The following is an 18,611-nucleotide window of genomic DNA, read 5'->3' on the forward strand; positions in this document are numbered from 1 at the left end:
CTGATGAGGCAATGTTTTCTTAGTGTGGGAACAGAATGATCAACAATCAATAGCATAAAAGGGAGAGGCAAGTAAGTATATCCCAGTGAAAGAGGAAAAGAGTAAATAATGGAAAGGAACTTTGGTGACCTCATTTACAGTTCAGATTTTGCTACTGATTTGGGACACGGGGCAAAAAACCGTATCTGCTTTTATATACTTAAGTGCAAAAAAATATGAAAACAAAAACCCCACACATTATAACACTGGTTCCTGTCTGTATATAACACAAATATAGTGAGACTAAATCACATTGTGTAATTGAATTAGAAAAATTTCTTATAAATGCTGAAGAGTGTCAAACTTGCGATAAGTAGGTGAGATAAATAGCTTTTAAAATTTCTTAGAAACTCAAGGTTTCTAAGAATCTTTAAGGTTCGTGTGTGTGTGTGTGCATGACAAAGTGTACCATTGTCAGGTAGGGAATTTACATAATACACAGAAAGATTTTATCATCTGGTACTCAATAAATCTTTATGTAATTAATAAATTAATGAACAAGGAGAAAAATCATCTCAATTCTCTTATTTAACGTAGGATTAGCTGAAAGTCTAAAGCACTCATAGCTTCAAATTCCTCTCCGATGAACAGAGGCAACTGTCCAGGATGAAATGTTTATTCTTTGGAGGAACTGAACAAAAGTAGTTCTGGCCATGGGACACGAGGCACAGTGGATGGCAAGGCTTATGTACTGAACTGAACACAGGAAGAAGTCAAATTGTGCATTCTAAATGGTGAAATTTCCCAGTCTTCTTCTTCCTATGCTCTGATCTCAAAGGTCTGGCGACCAGATATATAAAGTAGGTTGGAGTTTTGGATTTTATTCTAGGTAAACTAAAAAGTATAGAAGATGAGATCTACAAAAACTAATATTTTGGGGTAATTCAATGAAAAATTGGTTACCTCCCAATGACCCTAAAATGCAGTCCACAGGTTAATAAGTAGAGTTTCCTTTTAGGTTTTTGGTGCTTCATTCTTACACATAAAAGCACAGCTAAGATATTTGATGGAAGTATCAAGCATTCTAGATAGCCACAAACAACAAAGATAAGAGAGATAATATGAAAATTGCAGAAAAATTGAAATCACAGAAATTTGAAAACTCAAAGCAAAATGAAAGAAAATAATAACAAAGATATTGATTACACTGCCCTCACCACTGCCAAAGAAAGAGAAAATAATGATATAAAAAAAGAACAAATGGGGTGCCTAGGTGGCTCAGTTGGTTGAGCGTCTGCCTTTGGCTCAGGTCATGATCCCAGGGTCCTGGGATCGAGTCCCATATTGGGCTCCCTGCTCAGTGGGGAGCCTGCTTCGCCCTCTGTCCCTCCCCCTTGCTCGTGTTCTCTCTCTCTCTGTTAAATAAATAAATAAAATCTAAAAAAAAAAAAAGAACAAATAGAGAACAAAAAAGAGCTGATGGAAAGTAAGAAAATGACAGCCTATAGAAGGATGAGAAGATAAAATGCAAAAAATAGAGCACTGCAACATGGGAGTGTCTACTTGTGGTCCTGAGAACTCCCCAAGGTTTGGGATACAGAGGATAAAGTACCAATTCAGAAATTTCTCTAATACAACTAAATTCTTGTGTTGAGCTGTATTGATCTTCTCTCTTTAAAAAATATTTATTGGGAGGTAGTATCCTTGTCTAAGAGCGAGTAATGTCCTAGACGTCACTATGTTACACTATCTAAGAATTTCTAATTACAGCTATCCCTGCCTTAATAATCTAGATAATTGTTCCAGCTGACATTTTCTTTTAGCTGACATATTTATTATTTTGTTATTATTTTCTAATTTTTAATAGTTTCTTGAACATTATCAGAAGTAGATCACTGTTGAGTAAATATATTGTACACTGGTAATTGTATACACTTGCTAAATTTCCTTATACAAATTTCTCAAAACATAGTGCTTGAGCAATAGAATGGTTTCTTTTCAACATATGAAGCACAGATGACTGTGCTTCTTTCGGGTAGGTTTGTGGTATATATTTAAATGTTCTGTTTGAGTACTTGGTTTAAATTATTTGAATGTGTAATCGATTGCTTCTCAGTTTTATTCTAGGTAATCCCCCAAACATTTTGTTTGTGTCCAAACATTTTGTTCAAAAAATCTCTAATAAAGTGTCACACTGTACTCTGGATATTTATTTGCATATCTGTCACCCGGGAATTCCTTAAGGATGAAGAAATTGTTTTATCCCATTTTCTCAGTCCCTAGTATGGTATTTTAGCCCAAAAAAGCCCTCAATGCACATGCTTACAATGCACGGATAAATAAAAGTCATCTCTCAGACACTGGGGACTTGTGGACTCCATCAACCCAGAGTATACAAGAAAGCTCAAGGATCTGTTAGTTTTTTTTTTTTAAGATTTTTATTTATTTATTTGACAGAGAGAGACAGCCAGCGAGAGAGGGAACACAAGCAGGGGGAGTGGGAGAGGAAGAAGCAGGCTCCCAGCAGAGGAGTCTGATGTGGGGCTCGATTCCAGAACGCCGGGATCACGCCCTGAGCCGAAGGCAGATACCCAAGGACTGCGCCACCCAGGAGCCCGAGTATCTGTTAGTTTTTTATTTAGATTCAACTGAGTAGAAAATGAGAAAGAAGAATTGAAGTCTAAACTGAAGTAGAAATTCTATGACAGATGAAATGAATGTTGGAGTGAAGTGCAATGATCAGAGTAATTGTGGTTGCATATCTGAGATTCTAGTATTCACAACTTTTTAGGTTTTTAAAGTTATTTTAAGTGGAATTAGGAGCAAAAAGTAAAGCTGGGTCAAAAGTAAAGTATTTACTTCTTTTCTTGTGTTGCAAATTATTCATAGGAGTTGAGCTTCCCTCTTATAGAATTATAGAAAATTTTCAAATAGAATTTCTCCACACAAGCTGTGGTTTCATGTACTTTGGATAATTTGTCAAAACTATCCTTCTTTAATGAACCAGAACACTACCCATTATTCTTATTTTTTTTTATTCATTGTGATTCTAAATTTAAAAATAGCCAATACAACTCACCTATGACTTGAAAATAAATTTTTCATCTTTGGGGTTTTTGACCCCACCAAAAAGAGGACAAGTCCTCCCACCCTCCAAACACTCGCACACACAACCAATAACAAAAAACATTACCTTGAGCTATGTAAGGTGTGGTTTCCTCTTTTGGAGGGATATTTGTGGGTCGAGGTGTAGGGGCAGGAGGTCTGTTTATAATGAAAGACCGACTCCCCAATTTTTTCTTTGTACTCATATTGGCCAGAATCATGTCGTAGTCACTGTCTTCAGTCTCAACAAACGTGTATGGGTCTTCCTCCTTCTCCTGCTCCTTTTCATCTTCTTTCTTGTCTTCTTCTTTGGGTTCACCTCCTATTTCTTGTCTTGCTCCGAGATCACCCCAATTTTGACTTCTTTCCATTTGGCCTTCAAACATTTTCCCTGCTCATGAAATATTTAGATGGTGGTTACTCTTCTATTATATGCAATATTATTGATGTCCATCTGTCACTTCTTTGAAACTCCCCCCAAATAATTTATATATTGCCTCATAAATTTCAAAAAGAAAAGTACACCATATAGTTTACTAACATATCCTCCTGCAGTTTGTAATTGTTAACTTTGTTTAAAAAAAGTTTAAAAAGTTTGTTTGGGGTCCCGGCTGACTCAGTCAGTGGAGCATGTGACTCTCATCTCAGGGCTCTAAGTTTGAGCCCCATGTTGGGAATAGAGATTACTTAAAAATATAATCTTTAAAAAAAAAGGTTTGTTTAAAACATGGACTTCTTTGAAAACATATAAATAAACATATAAGTATTTTCCACATAATTTATAAGGGATTTAATATAAATATAAATGATAAAACTAAACCTCAAATTCCAAATGCTTTGAAAATTTGTTTTTTTTTAAAGATTTTAATTATTTATTAGACAGAGATAGAGACAGCCAGCGAGAGAGGGAACACAAGCAGGGGGAGTGGGAGAGGAAGAAGCAGGCTCATAGCGGAGGAGCCTGATGTGGGGCTCGATCCCATAATGCCGGGATCACGCCCTGAGCCGGAGGCAGACGCTTAACCGCTGTGCCACCCAGGCGCCCCTGAAAATTTGTTTTTCAAGCAGAATATGCTAAGATTTTTTTTTTCACTTTAAGTCATTTCATCTTTCATAGGGCTTGCACTGGGTGTTTTGCCTAACATTCAAGTTCTCTGAAAATGACAGGGGGACTAGCCAAACATGCCATTACTGTTTCTTACAGGAAGTCTCAGTGTGGCTTGACAAACTGAGGTTCCAAAATGCAACTCTTGATGTCCATAAGCCAGCATGAACCTCATTCTTAAATAAAGAACACTGAAAGTAGGGTTTGTGACAAGGTGGCATGGATAATCAATGACTTGAAGATTAATTCATAAGAAAAGAATAATCTTATATGGTTTTAATATTCAGTAAAATCTTTACATATTGTTTAAAGAATGTATTAAAATATTTTAGTAGCAGTTATTTAGAAGACAAAGGTATCACATACTTCAGTTAATGAATACATTGGAAAAAATTTTGATGACTCTCTGCTACACCAATGAGAATTTTACTAAAAATTAGACTTTGGGGCTCCTGAGTGGCATAGTTAAGCATCTGACTCTTGTTTATGGCTCAGGTTGTGATCTCAGGGTTGTGGGATTGAGCCCCCTGTCTGGCTCCGAGCTCAGCGTGGAGTCTGCTTAAGACTCTCTTTCCCCCTCCTTCCGGCCCTCCCCGCCCACTCTCTCTCTCAAATAAATAAATAAAATCTTTAAAAAAATTAGACTTTTGACAGATATTTTGCTTAAAGTATTAATGAAAACAATAAAATGGAAAGGATTTCAGTTATTGACTGAAAAATCATGCTTTTCTGGGTTGTTCTAAGAGATTCATGCATATGACCTAAGGGAGAACTATTCTTCCTCTTTGGTGACAATCTGACCAAAAGAATTCAGGTTATTTATGGATATTTTAGTGGAAAAATGTAGAAGTTAAGGAAAAAGATAAGTTGTAGAGCAGAATAAAATATATTAAGTAGTACAGGAATTGTTTTGGGTAGGCTCATGAGGAGAGGCTGAGCTCCTACCCCGAAGGAGTCTTAAATCTGATTGTTTGAGTTAGGTTAAGCCAAGAAGTACTAATGCCTACATGCCTCGTGCTAACTCCAAATCACCGTGACTTGCCTTTCTCCCTATGAATAATATGGTACTGAGATTTTGACTTCATGACTTCTGTTTCACTGACAGCATAACAGGTGAAACCAGATTAAGTGTGTGGGAAACATTTTTACAGTTTCATTTTTAGCGGAATGTGTCAACTATCTTACTTTTATCAACCCATTTCCTGAGCTGTTAACTCCCTTTGTTTCTCCACCCACCTTCCTTCCCAACTCTTTCTAAAGTTGGGCTTGCACCAGAAATAACACATTTTACTTTCTTATTTCCCAATGTATCAGATTCCACTTTTCATGTCAGATTGGGGGCTGAACATTCTTAATTCAAGTTGTACATTAGTAAATAAACATGAAAGTAAATCACTGCTATCATTCCAAATTTTGAAAAAAAAAATAGAGAAAGAGTGTATAACAAAGAGAAGAATCTTAAAAGCTGAGGAAGCCTGTTTATAGAAGTATTTGGTACATTCTAATTACAGGCTCTGTGGTCTGGGGTCTGAGTCAAAGAGGGATCACAGTGATTGTTGCCTTGCAAGTGTGTTGTGAAGATAAAAAAAGAGAATGTGTTCTTTATAAACTAATAAGTGTTCTATAGTGTTTTATAATATTGTTCTCTCCAGTGAATATGCCCATAAATCCATCATGGGTTATCTGATGCTCAGGACACGAGGAGGTGGTGTCTCTTTTTTGGTAGTTTGAGGGCGTATGGAAACCAGTTCTAGAAGACAATTCCGATGGTGTCACTAATTGAAGTCAAAGAACCCACACAAAGTCTCTGGCAAAAAAAAAAAAAACAAAGAAAAAAAAAGAAGTCCTACTTTCAAAGACCTTAATGAAAGAACTTTAAGAAAAAACATTGACATTTTATTTTCCATTTACAGTATTTCCCATATTAGCCTTATGAAAAGATGAGATCAAAAGTAACATTGCATAGAAAATATAAAAGTAAAAGTACAGTTTTAAAATAAAAAATGGGGATTTTTTTGGTTTTATCTTTCTTTTTCTATTTGGTACTTTTCAGAAGATATATTAGCCAACGTTACAATTCTGGTTTTAGATATCTGGTGAATACTCTCTATAGAGTGTTTTTAGACCTTCTAACCAACATACTATGTCTAAAAATTTACATTAGGGAAGATATGATTTGTAATTCGCCCCTTTAAGAGATTTAACCTGATAAAAGACAACAATTGTCTTCTTAACAATTTATTTTAATAATTACATAAAATTACTCACATCTGTAAAAAGTGAGAAAATATAACAGAATTTTATTGTCAGTGTGCCGCTTATCTAGATCTCTCTCCCCACCCCCAGTATTGATACACATACCGTACTGGTCTATCGCAGTGGTCTGTAAGACCTTGGCACACAGTAGGTAATCAAGAAATATTTGTTGAATGAGTGAAAGAATCAGAGGACTGCCCATGAAGTTTTCCATACTTTCCATTAAGGAGGACTTTTCATCTCTAAATACAGTGTATAACCTTAGTAAAGGTTTATGGTCATCGACTTCAACCTTTACAGAGACAGGCCCTTCAATGATGCAAATGCTAGATTTCATGGCTTCAAAATTCACTTTTTTTGAAACAGTGTTTGTATACTTTATAGCGCTCTAGGACTCAACAGCTAAAAAGCATAATGCCAACTGGAGTTTTAATAATAGGTATTTCTTTCATCTTTCTAATTAAAACTTCACTGTAAGAACACTTTTTGAATTTGGAAAGCAGATATAAAACAGTGATCAATAAAGTGGGTGATAATTAGTGACTGTAGGGTGAACCTGGAGCTTGGAAGTCTGTTAGGCTGTTGAACGCTCCAGCTAGATAAGCCCAATATGGAACTCCTCTTGATGGTACCTACACCCCCCTTGCCCCCACACCCCCTCACCCTTCGTTACACAGGTCATTCCTGCATTTGGGAAAAAATGTGATATAGCCATTTAACTGCTGTTCTACTTTAGCAATATACTGAGTACAGTACGTGCTAAACCTTTTACCACTTGCTTCCCCTGCAGCTACCATCGGAGTGAAGGGCCCAAGGTCATTTTCAAATCTGTAAAACATTAGCCTTTTCCTTTTGCCAGACGACTAAGAGTACTTTTTAAAAGGAAAGTTGTCATTTACTTTTCCACATGACGCTTGAGGTTCATTTTATGTGAAGGACTACAAACTCCTTCCAAGTTTTATTGCTTTACTTACTTAAAGCTTTGTAATGAGACTGTTCTAGAAGAAAGGGAGGAGGGGAGGAGGAAGGGAAGGAGGGCGGAAGGTGGGGGAGGGAGAAAAAGGGAAGACAGAAAGAGAGAGAGAGAAAGGGACAGAGGGAAGGACGGCGGGTGAATTAGTGGCAGGTATCTCTTGCCTGATTTCTGAGGCCTTCGTTAAGGAGCAGCAGGAAAGCTGCTCTTGGTTTTAAAAACTAAGGATGTACTGTATGTGACTAACATAACGTAATACAAAATAAATAAATAAAAGCCTATCTTCCCTGCAGCAGATTTGCCACTGCACGATATGCCTGCCAAACTTTTGTTGTTGTTGTTTTAACCTTGAACCTACCCTGTAATGTGCAGTGAGGTTTTTCCAGTTGCAAGGCAGCAGCTACAGGTCGCGGCGGGGGGAGAGGTGGTCTGTTGCTCGTGAGGGGCTCTGGTGAATCAGGTTCTGGATTGTCTCCAGGAATGAACACATATAAGTCATCATCATACTGGCTCACAGAACTCCCACTGCCAACCTCTGCTAGGCTCTGCTCGGCCTCTGTGCCCGATTCATTCTCTTTTTCTTCCTTTGCCAGTTCATCTGTCTCAGCTCCTTCTGCACGCTGCCTGTAGGATGCCTGCCCGCTTGCGTGATGAAGTGCTGGGGTCTGTACGGCTATTTATGACGAAGGTGGTAGATTTCATTTAAACACACCATCTGGAGGCATTTCATATTTTCTAATTTCACACAGAAGTGGTAGTACTGCTAATAAAGGTTTTATGAGCTGATACGGTAGAAAGCTGACAAATGCATAATTTTAGTGAATTCTTGGGCTTTTAAAATATTTACCAAATGAACAGTTAAAGCTTCATCATATCTCGCTACCTCACTACACGACACACACATACATATAATAACACTCTGATTCTCTAGAATTACTGTTTGAGCAGATTCATACATATGTCTGTATCCCTGCATTTTTATTAGAAAACAGTATAACTGACCTAACCAGTAATAGGTAAGTTATGGAAAAGATAAATACAAGGAAAAAAAAATAAACCTTAACTCCCTTGTAAATAATGCAATAATTATCATTATTATCGTAATAATGTGATCTTATTAATCATTATTTTAATATATAATTATCACCAGAAAATTGAACCTTAATTCTTCAATTATAAGAATTATATCTTAATTCTTGGAAACATTACTTGAGGGAAGTGTTAATATTTTTTGGTGGAGAAGGCTTCAAATCACCAATAGTAGGTAAATCTTTCTAAGACTCAGTTTTATCACCTATAAAATCTATCCTATCCTGAAGCTTAACCAAATAATCTAAATCCCCTCCATCTTAAGAATCATGATTCCATCATTTGTTTTTATAGTGTACACAGTAAATACCCTCTAACCACTCAGGAAGAACTGAAAAAAGATATTACAATGCAATAACTTTAAATCTTAAAAAATTTTGTTTAAATTTTCTTTATAAAAATTCTACTTTAAATAAAGGATTCACAAAATTTTAAAACAAACTTGGAATCTCTATATTGGAGGGACTATGTGAATTGTTGTCATTGTCAGCACAATAAAGCCGAAGATTGTTGTCTTAAAGTGTTGCTAAGCTGAAATTTGGCTAAAGAAGCCAATTGGCAGAGTATGGAGAAAAGGGACTTTTTTTTTTTTAAACAATGAACAGTTACTCTGTAGAAACGTTTCAGTTATGGGAGAAAATTAATCATGAGGAAAAATCATGCCCATTATCGTACCCATATTTCTACATGGAATTTTATTTTTTATTGTTCTTTCCTTTCATGTGAGAAAGAAGAAGGATATAGTTTCAGTACTAGAACTGCAGACCAAGAGTCTTTAATTAGCAGCCTGAGCAGAGCAGCCAACAGAATGAGATCTCGTGCACAAATCTCATTCATCTTTCTTCCTCTAACTCCAAACACTGAGCCTGAAATAAAGTAGTCTCTAGAAATATTGATGAAGTCAATGACACAGTGACTGAAAAGGAATTATGGCTCTGGCTAGCAAAGGAACTTCACTATTTCTGTCTGGGCAAATAGATCATCAACTTAGAATTACACTCATGCTATAGGAAATTACCTGGAGCCGCCTTATATTAATGTATTCAGTGTTTATGTTTTATGTATGCACTGTCTAAGCCATAGAGCCTCCCTGGTCCTTGTCAAAAATGTCCAAACCTGGAATCCAGCCCTGGAGAGTCGGATGTAGTGAGTCAGTGAGTTTTAGCAAGCTTCACAGTGATGGGGATACCAATGGAAATCTGCCAACTAAGGTGTGCTATGCTTCACCCCCGTCCCATTAAGGAGCCTGAGGCCTGAGTCCAGTCACACAGAATTTCAAACACAAGACAATTCCAGGTCCCAACGATCTATGGAAATGAGGTGTTCTCTCTAAATAATTGAAATAACATTTTTCTCTTTACAGGCAGTTCTTATGAGGATTAAATGTCATGATAAATAAGTGGTCATTATCAATGATGGCCTTTATCATCACCTTTATTGTTATTAAAACGAAAATAAAATGTATAACTTTAAAAATCAGTGCATTGACTCATTAGTTTAATATTTGGCATTATTTTGTGTTATGCCATAACTTTTGAAGGTGTTTACTGATTTGCCAAAGTATGGTGGTTAGACATTGTATTTAATTGTATTCGATTTGCAGGTCAATTTGCCTACCATTTGAGAAACCAGTGGTCAATAATGGTTAGCTGAGTGTCAACTGTGCAGTGTTAAAAGGGCAACGCCCCGAGGCCAGAGAATGCTTGGTATGTGAGATGTCACCCTGTGGTGAACAAACAAGAGCGTGGTCAGAGATGGGACTGAAAATGTTATCTCGGGCTTTTTAGATCCTGATGAGAATAAGTATGATGGGAAGGTACTGGGAAATTTGGGAACAGAAAAGCTATTAGTTCCTTCTGGAAGCGCAGAGTATCAGATATGGCAAATGTGGAAGCTGCTGACTCGTGGTTTCTTAATAGTAGTACTGCTGACATTTCGGATGGGATAGTCCTGTGTCGTGTGGGGTATGTCCTGTGCATCGTAGGATACTTAGTAGAATTTCTGGTGTCCACCACTGAATGCCAGTTGTAAACCTCCCTTCTCAAGTCATGGTAATAAACAGCTTCTGTTCATTGACAAGCATCCTCTGTTATGAATGAGAAATAGTCCCTCATCGAGAACCACTGTGCTATGGCAATAATGCAGGGGAGAGCTGACGGCAGCGTGGACTAGGATAAATCACGGCAGAGTGAGGAACAGCGGAACGCTGGCTAAGCTGTGAAGCTCGAGTCAACAGTCCTATCTGATTGTACTGGATGTGGAGTGAGAGAGGAAGTAAAAAAGCCAAGGGAAACTCCCAGCTTTTGGGACGGAATTAAACAAGGAAAGAATTTTCCCTTACTGAGATGGGAAAGTCAGCAGATAGTGTAGGTTTGAAAGGGTCAGGCATTAGGGTTTCTGGATTCGGAAATGGTGAGTGGGAGATGCCAATCAGACGTACTGGTCAATATACAGAGCAAGCTATTGTACATCGGTGGAATCTGGCATAATGGGTAGAGTTATACACATGCAGGAAGACTGAATTAGCCTTCAGACATTAGAGTATAGAATTACATCCTATTAGAGCCAGTAAGGACCTTACAGAGAGTTGCAGTCCAAGCTTCTCGTTGCCTAGCAGAGAAAACTAAGATCGGAAAAGAATGTGACTTTGTTTTTAAAAAAACTGAAAAAACAGAGTTGTCAGATAGAATATTTGTATCAACCTGACCTGTGTATTCTCTCTGGGTAGGAAAGACTGGTGTTTGATTATTTAACACTGAACTTAACAGAGCTATTTAAATTAGCAAGATAATGTAGTAACATCTTTACCATATTATAAATCAAAAGTCATTCAGTTAATTAAATGCCTTTCCATGCTCTCCTATGCTCTCTTCAGTCTTATTTTACCGGTTACCTGTACCTTAATATAGATGTTACATATATACATATATTCATAACATCCAGGAACACTTACTGGGAGAATATGTAAAAATGGAGGTAATATCATCTTCATAGTCATTTTCTTGCTCATCATTTCTAACTTCTGGGATCTGAAAAAAGTGAATGTAATTTTTAATAATAACCATTAATCTTTATGCCGCTGCATCTACATACACCAAATGGAAAGTTAATACCTGTGGAAATAATTGTTTTAGTTTTTATTTAAATACTTTGATTATACTACATATCTTAGCTATTTGTGCCATCTACAAGTGTTCAATGACACAAAGTATTAAAGTATAACCGTGGCAGTAGAACATTTATAATAGACAATAAGTTAATTTAAAAATGAAACTTACAGCAACTACTTCAAGATTCAAAACAATAGTCATGAAATTTAGTTGCAATAAGTAAGTCTTAAATAAAATTGAACACAACTATTTCTCTTAAAAACCATCAGCTTTCAGGGCACCTGGGTGGCTCAGTTGGTTAAGTGTCTGCCTTCGGCTCAGGTCATGATCCCAGGATCCTGAGATTGAATCCAACATCTGGCTCCCTGCTCAGTGAGGAGTCTGTTACTCCCTCTCCCTCTGCCCTGCTCATGCCCTCTCTTTCTCTCTCAAATAAACAAATAAAATCTTAAAACAAACAAACAAAAAAAAACAAGCCATAAGCTTTCCTTCATTTTAACACTTCTGTATCTTTTATCAGTTCAAAAGACATTCTTAATTACATCAAGTGTTATAATACAGTGAAAGACAGTGGAATTGCAGAATGGTTTATTTTCCATCTTTAAAAAGAAAAAAGAAACAAAGTAAGTGGATTTATGTTTGTTTTTCTGAAGTCAGTTCCACTACACTTAGAAGGGAGGATTACTGAGAAAAGACAGAAATCTGTTATCTCTGAATTGCTAGTCTTTGTTTATAATCTCTGCAGAAGACATGGGGTCTACGGTAGTGGAACATATTCATGCTCCTAGAGAAAGGTAAGTAATACCAGTGACAACTCCGTGTGAAAGCATCTAGAGAAACAGTTGGAGATTGGTTGCATTAACATAGGTCACATTTTGTTACCATGAACTGCAAGTGATTATTCAAATGATTTATGCTTTGTTTTTATTAAAGCTGAAATGATTAGTCCATTTGCTCTGCATTGGGAATGTCCCTTTAAAAATTAGAAGCTTCCATATTGAAGCATTATTAAATTTATAATAGCTTTGGTATGCAAAGGTATTTGACCTGCATATTGACTTCATCAACTTGGTTGGTCACTCACTTTGGCCAATGGGACCCCAATGGAATTTATTTATTTTCTTTCTTTCTCCCCTTCTCTCTTTCTCCCCTCCCCCCTCCCTCCCTCTTTTTCTTTCTTCCTTCCTTTCTTTTTCTTTCTTTCTTTCTTTCTTTCTTTCTTTCTTTCTTTCTTTCTTTCTTTCTTTCTTTCTTTCTTTCTTTCTTTCTTTCTTTCTTTTTTTCCCTTCCTTCCTTCCTTCCTTCCTTCCTTCCTTCCTTCCTTTCCTTTCCTTTCCTTTCCTTCACTATTTCTTCTTTCTTTTTAACTAATGCTACCCAGAGAAACAACATGGTCTTTGATTTACAGTGGAATCTTGAAAATAAAAGTCTCTTTAGTACTTTTTTAGTACTTGATTTAGTACTTTTTAGTACTCTTTTAGTACTTGATTCAGAAGGTCATTTTATATTTACATCATATTCTCCCCTTGGTGGACTCAATCAAATGCTAATATGAAAAGTCATGTAACTTTACAGGGGAGATTGACATGTTGATTGATATTTGCATGGTTTGGTATTACATGCATTGTTTAATACAGCCATTCTTTGTTTCCAATTAGCCTGACCTCTTTATTTCATAAGATAGATCAAGAATACATTAAAAAAATCCATAATACTCTTAAAATCATATCAAGGAACTTTTTACTATTTAGATAACAGGGATGGTTTTCAAAGATTTCAGAAATTATGTGAAAATTTCCTATATACTATTTACAAGCCTAGGCATTATGAGCTCAAAATCAGTGTGAATTAATAGAGACTGTGGACAAGTGTGTGGGTGTATGTGTGTGCACTGAGGTTACAATCTAATGGAATCATTTTTGTGTCATAACAAGCTATATGACATTTGTATTAATAAACAAGCAAGCAAACCCAAAAATATATTGAAAGAAGAAGGTTTCCAAATTTAAAAAGTAGCTAAGTTTGACAGATTTGAGCAGGTTCATAAATATTATGTAAAATTGACATTTTGTATATCAGGCTATGCAGGGATTAATTGTTTTCTCAGGAATGAGAGGATCTTTAGAACTATTTAAATTAAAAAACAAATGTTTCTTGAGTTCCTTACACTTAAAATCAGATTTATCTTCAAGAATATGTTAGATTTGTGACATATTAATAATTGTTGAATGAAATCAATGATGGCTCGAAAGACAAGCGTGAGGCACTCTGACATATACTCACTTTAGTACTTGGCTGTGTGGTGCAGTGAGCAGAGGACAGATGGTGAAGTCAATCTCAGGACAGATCACAGCTCTAGTATTTATTAGCTGCATGGTATCAGGCAAGGTACTGAACTCTAAATCTCAATTTTCTATTCTGCCAAATGCGAATATGTGTGCCATCAGTTTGCTGAGAGGGTTAAGTTAGGATAATGTAAGCAAAACACATATTACCTCTACCACATAGTAAGTGTTCAATAAATGTAACCTGCACATCCTATAAAATACAGATCTGCATTTAATAAGCTCAGTGATCACTTCAATTTGATGGGAGAATCATCAATAATAAATCAATAATTATTTAACTTATTTCTTCTCAACTGTGTGCCTCTAGAAGTTCTGCTGATAGAAAAAGAACTGAAATAGAAACTTTCTATCTGATTGAAGTGTGGCATTGTAATTTTGTTATTAGAAAGACTTAGATAATTTACAAGATAATAGAGATAAGAATGGAAAAAGGTAATTCTTTAATAAGTTCCTTTTTCTAAGGCTAGAGTCTGACTTCATTAATTTGTTAAATATTTATGCAGACCTAGTATGTGCTAACTGCTTTGTTAGCAATTAGGGAAAATAAGTTAAAAATAAAAGAAAGGCATAATTTTCATTCTCACAACTATCATCTTTCTATGGGGAGAGAAGACAAAATAATAAAATGATTAGAATACAATATTTTACTTTGCTACACAAACCCAGTCCTTAGAGGTGAAATGGAGAATTAAGAAATAATCAGATGATCAGGGAAAAATTCTATTAATTTGCTTTTTTGTGAGGCGATTGGATTAAAAACTTATCTTGATACTTGCCTTGAGTCCCACTTCTCTAAATGAAAAATCCAACTTAAATAATAAAATCGATTAGCTCAATATGCTCAATTTAATATTCCAGCCCACAGATAGTCCTTGCAGCACACAATGTTTAATGAAATTAAAATCATTCATTATCAAAGATAAACTAAAAAGAGAACTTCTTGTTGACTGAGGTTTATAAAGCTCCACATGGCTTTGGCATCTAGCACTGTACAAATTGATCATAATTTTCTGATTTTGTGGGAGTGAATAAAAACAATCTTCACATGGCAGTTGGTTTCCAAATCTAGTTATGAGATTCTGAAGATATTATAATTAGCTTAACTCTTGCCCAACTTGCCATAGTGTTGATTATAAACGATTTTGCCAGCTGTAAAGCACATGGCAGTCTGTGGAATGAGAGTAAGAAGACACATACATGTTTGAAGAGCAATAAATTGGCCCTGCAATATTTCATATTTTATCCCAAATGAATACACTAAGCTGCAGAATCTGAGATCATATTCCAATGGAAGTAATAAAGATATACTTCCTAAATGTTAGGAATAATGAACAATGTTTTACTAAAGCCATGAATAATAATATTAGAGCCTAGAACATTTTTTTCAAAGCTGCATAGTAAGACTATATTATCTTAGCTCTCATTACATCTTTTAAGAGAATTTGTTTCTCCTTAGGCCTTTAGGAATATGATATAAAAGCAAAATCATATGATTTTTTATGAAGTTCTCTTTATATAATAGGAATTGAAATCTTGAGTGTAAAAATTAAATAGGAAGTCTGCCCATGATTGGGAAAAGAATAAAGAAGAATAAAAGAGATGAGCTGTTGGGGCGGCGGGGGCGAGGGGGGATGTGGATATTTTCCTGAGTATGGACTAAAATTTTGTTAGAATAACCTGAGGATATATGCTCCATTTTTTAAGGCAGGCTTTTGATCTTAATCTCTGCCCATGATGCAGCTCTAACAACAACTAAGGACTCAGGCTTAGCACCTGACCCTGTAACCACACTCTCACTCTATTTTGGTGGTGTTTGTTTCAAACCCACCACAGTTGTGCCTTCATTGATGAGATACCTGCACCTTTGTTGGACCATATACTTGGTTTGACTTCAGCCATCTCCGTCACTAAAGTGGGAATGACGAAATTTAAATTCATTCTTTTGTTAGGATTGTAGCTGTAAATGTAAAAAATGCTTATCTTCATTTAAAACTATGGAATCCAAAATCTGAAAGGAACCCGTGGATAAATTATTCTCTTGTTCACACACTGATGTAATACTAAAACAATGTGTCACAATAAAATGTAGGCTTTAGATATTTTTCCAAGCAAAAGTTGTTTTTATATGGGATCTATACTCTGTACTGCCCAACCCTCTTTACAAGTTGGCTTTTCTTGGGTTCCATACTTGTCCCTTTCCTCTTGTCACAGAATGCATTTACTCTAGGTGATCTTATTCACAAAATTGTCTTTAATTTATATCTATATCATGATGATTCCTGGATATATCATTTGCTTCAAACTTTTCTGAGGTCTATATTCCATGATTCAGCAAAGGATATTAGAATAAGCAGTCATAAATGCAAAGGGGAAAACTTGGAGGGAGAGATATCAGAAAAATCATGAGAGAGAATGCTTTGGATTGAATGTATCTACCTCAAAAATTAATATGTTGAAATTCTCTCGAGGTGATGGTATTAGGAGGTGAGGCCTCTGGGAGGTCATGAGGTCATTAGAAAGGGCCCTCATGATGGGATGAGTGCCTTATAAAAGTAACCTACAGAGATCCCTTACCCGCTCTGCTATATGAGGATACAGTGAAAAGATGGCTATCTATGAACCAGGGACAGTGCCCTCACCAGGCACTGAATCTGCTGGGACCATATCCTGGGAATTCCCAGTCTCCAGAACAGGGAGAAGTAAGTGTTACTTATTAGCATCAGTTTATGGAATTTTTGTTATGGCAACCTGAATGGACGAGGACAGAAAGTTTCAAGTAAATCCCAATATTAAATGATTCACCAAGAATGTAAAAAAAAAAAAAAAAGCTCTGAAAACAGTTCACAGTGTTTTTCAATCAAGGTCACTGGTGACCCTGGTGAGGGGAATTATAACAGACTGAATGAATTCAAACTGGATTGAAGAATCTTAAAATGGAAGTGAAGGATGGAAGGCAACCTGTATAGAATTTCAAGAACCATGATATGAATAGGGCAACTGCATTTAAAATTTTTCAAAAAATGAATTAAAGATGTCAGCGAAAGTGTTTTATTGCAGGCAAGGGCTATTAAGATGGTAAGTAATAACATCCAGAGCACATATGCACAGAACATGGTACCAAGCCGAGTGGGATATACCAATATGAAAATTCATGCTCCCAAACCTCAAGTATTTTACAACTGTGGAGAAGAGAAGGAATATAGCTAAGGCAAAATGAAACAAGCTTTTAAAATATACTTATACTTGAAAGAGGCTATAAGAAACATGTAATCATTTCCATCAGGTGGATGGAACAGAGAACACTTCAGGGTAGGTGGTATTCGAGCTGAGTCTTAGAGGATAAGTATGGTTTTAATCTGCAAAAAAAAAAAAAAAAGGAGGAAACAAATTTCTGGCTGATGGGCAAACATGACTGAAACAGTAGGAAGGCCTGGTGAATGGCTCCTATTTGGTTTGATTAGGTTGATGGAATATTTGAATATCAAGATGTGGTGGTATTATGATTTTATTTTATTTTATTTTATAAGGTTCTTGAGTATGTAATTATTTCCCAAGAAGTGGGAAGTAGTATGTTCCTGCCTTTTTTTTTTTTTTTTAGAAAAAGAATTCTGGTAATCATGGGAGAGGAGGCTGTTTAGATAGTCAAGATGAAGGATATTGAGGACTAGTGAAAGAAAATATTTAATGAAGAAGGCAGATTTAATAAATATCAAGGAGATAAGATGAACAAGACTTTTTACAGCTTTGATGCCAAAGGCTAGAGGAAAGGGGTCAGATGTGGATTTCTGTTCAGCTCAATGCTATCTGGTACCCTCTAGAGAGCTCTTGCCGTTTAGAGATGAGAACACTGATTAAAAACATCTTTTCAATGAAACTGGAGGTCAGAATCCGAGGTCAAGATAAAATATCAACATTTTAGATATCCTTTGCATTGTTTCATGTAGCATTATGAAAATGTATTTGGAATGGGTATATGGCCATTAATGGTGATTCTTCCCATTTCTTTATGAAGTTAAGAAGATTACCACTTTGAAAAAACAGAAATCAGTTAATTGTATGGTGGTCAAATAAACTTTTAAGTCAACAAGACTTTTAACTATGAAACAGGCTGATAGAACTGAATTGAAGAATAAGTACAAAATCCCATTTAAGTTGTAAAGATACCAAAAAAGTGCTTAGATACAAACAATTGAAAAGTAAACTATAAATTACGTTTAATCAAATCTTACCATATTTCCTTCCTAGAAATGAAAAATTTTTTTAAAAGGTTGCTATGAAATTACATGGGTTCATTGGGTAGTAGGTTCTTCTGAACAATACACTGAAAACAAAAACCAGATAGTTGTGTCCATCATTTAGAAATGAAGTTAAACAGAATGGAGACGGCAACAAGAAGGGGTTTAGTAAAAGAAAGAAAAACAGAGAGAGAAATATGTCAAAGATAGGAGGACGTAATCACACGGGTCAAAGGTCAAACCTAAGAGACTCATTCTTAATGAACCTTACTTGATTTCAGAATGGTATTCAGAATGCAACTAAAGCATCTTGAGGAGGAATGAATTTCTGGTACAGGCAACCTTATGAAAACACGCACAGCTCAGGGAAATTCTTAGCATGTATCCGTACATGCCATCTAACATTTTCGA

At 35.9% G+C, this 18,611-nt stretch overlaps 1 protein-coding gene across 2 annotated transcripts in view; it reads right to left on the bottom strand.

Moving 5' to 3' along the window:
• The window catches only part of BANK1 (B cell scaffold protein with ankyrin repeats 1), a 284,218-nt gene that overhangs the window by 35,870 nt on the left and 229,737 nt on the right, over positions 1–18,611 (bottom strand). For both annotated transcript variants that reach the window (XM_045793699.2, XM_087863958.1), the window contains exons 8-10: positions 11,461–11,536; positions 7,777–8,091; positions 3,173–3,475 (exon numbers count right to left, since the gene is read on the bottom strand). In XM_045793699.2, coding sequence (XP_045649655.2) covers positions 3,173–3,475; positions 7,777–8,091; positions 11,461–11,536 — 694 coding nt within the window. The remainder of the gene's footprint in view (positions 1–3,172; positions 3,476–7,776; positions 8,092–11,460; positions 11,537–18,611) is intronic.

The sequence above is a fragment of the Ursus americanus genome, chromosome 8, assembly GCF_024610735.1.
Source record: "Ursus americanus isolate L20-20 chromosome 8, mUrsAme1.1.p, whole genome shotgun sequence".
NCBI classification, from domain to species: domain Eukaryota; kingdom Metazoa; phylum Chordata; class Mammalia; order Carnivora; family Ursidae; genus Ursus; species Ursus americanus.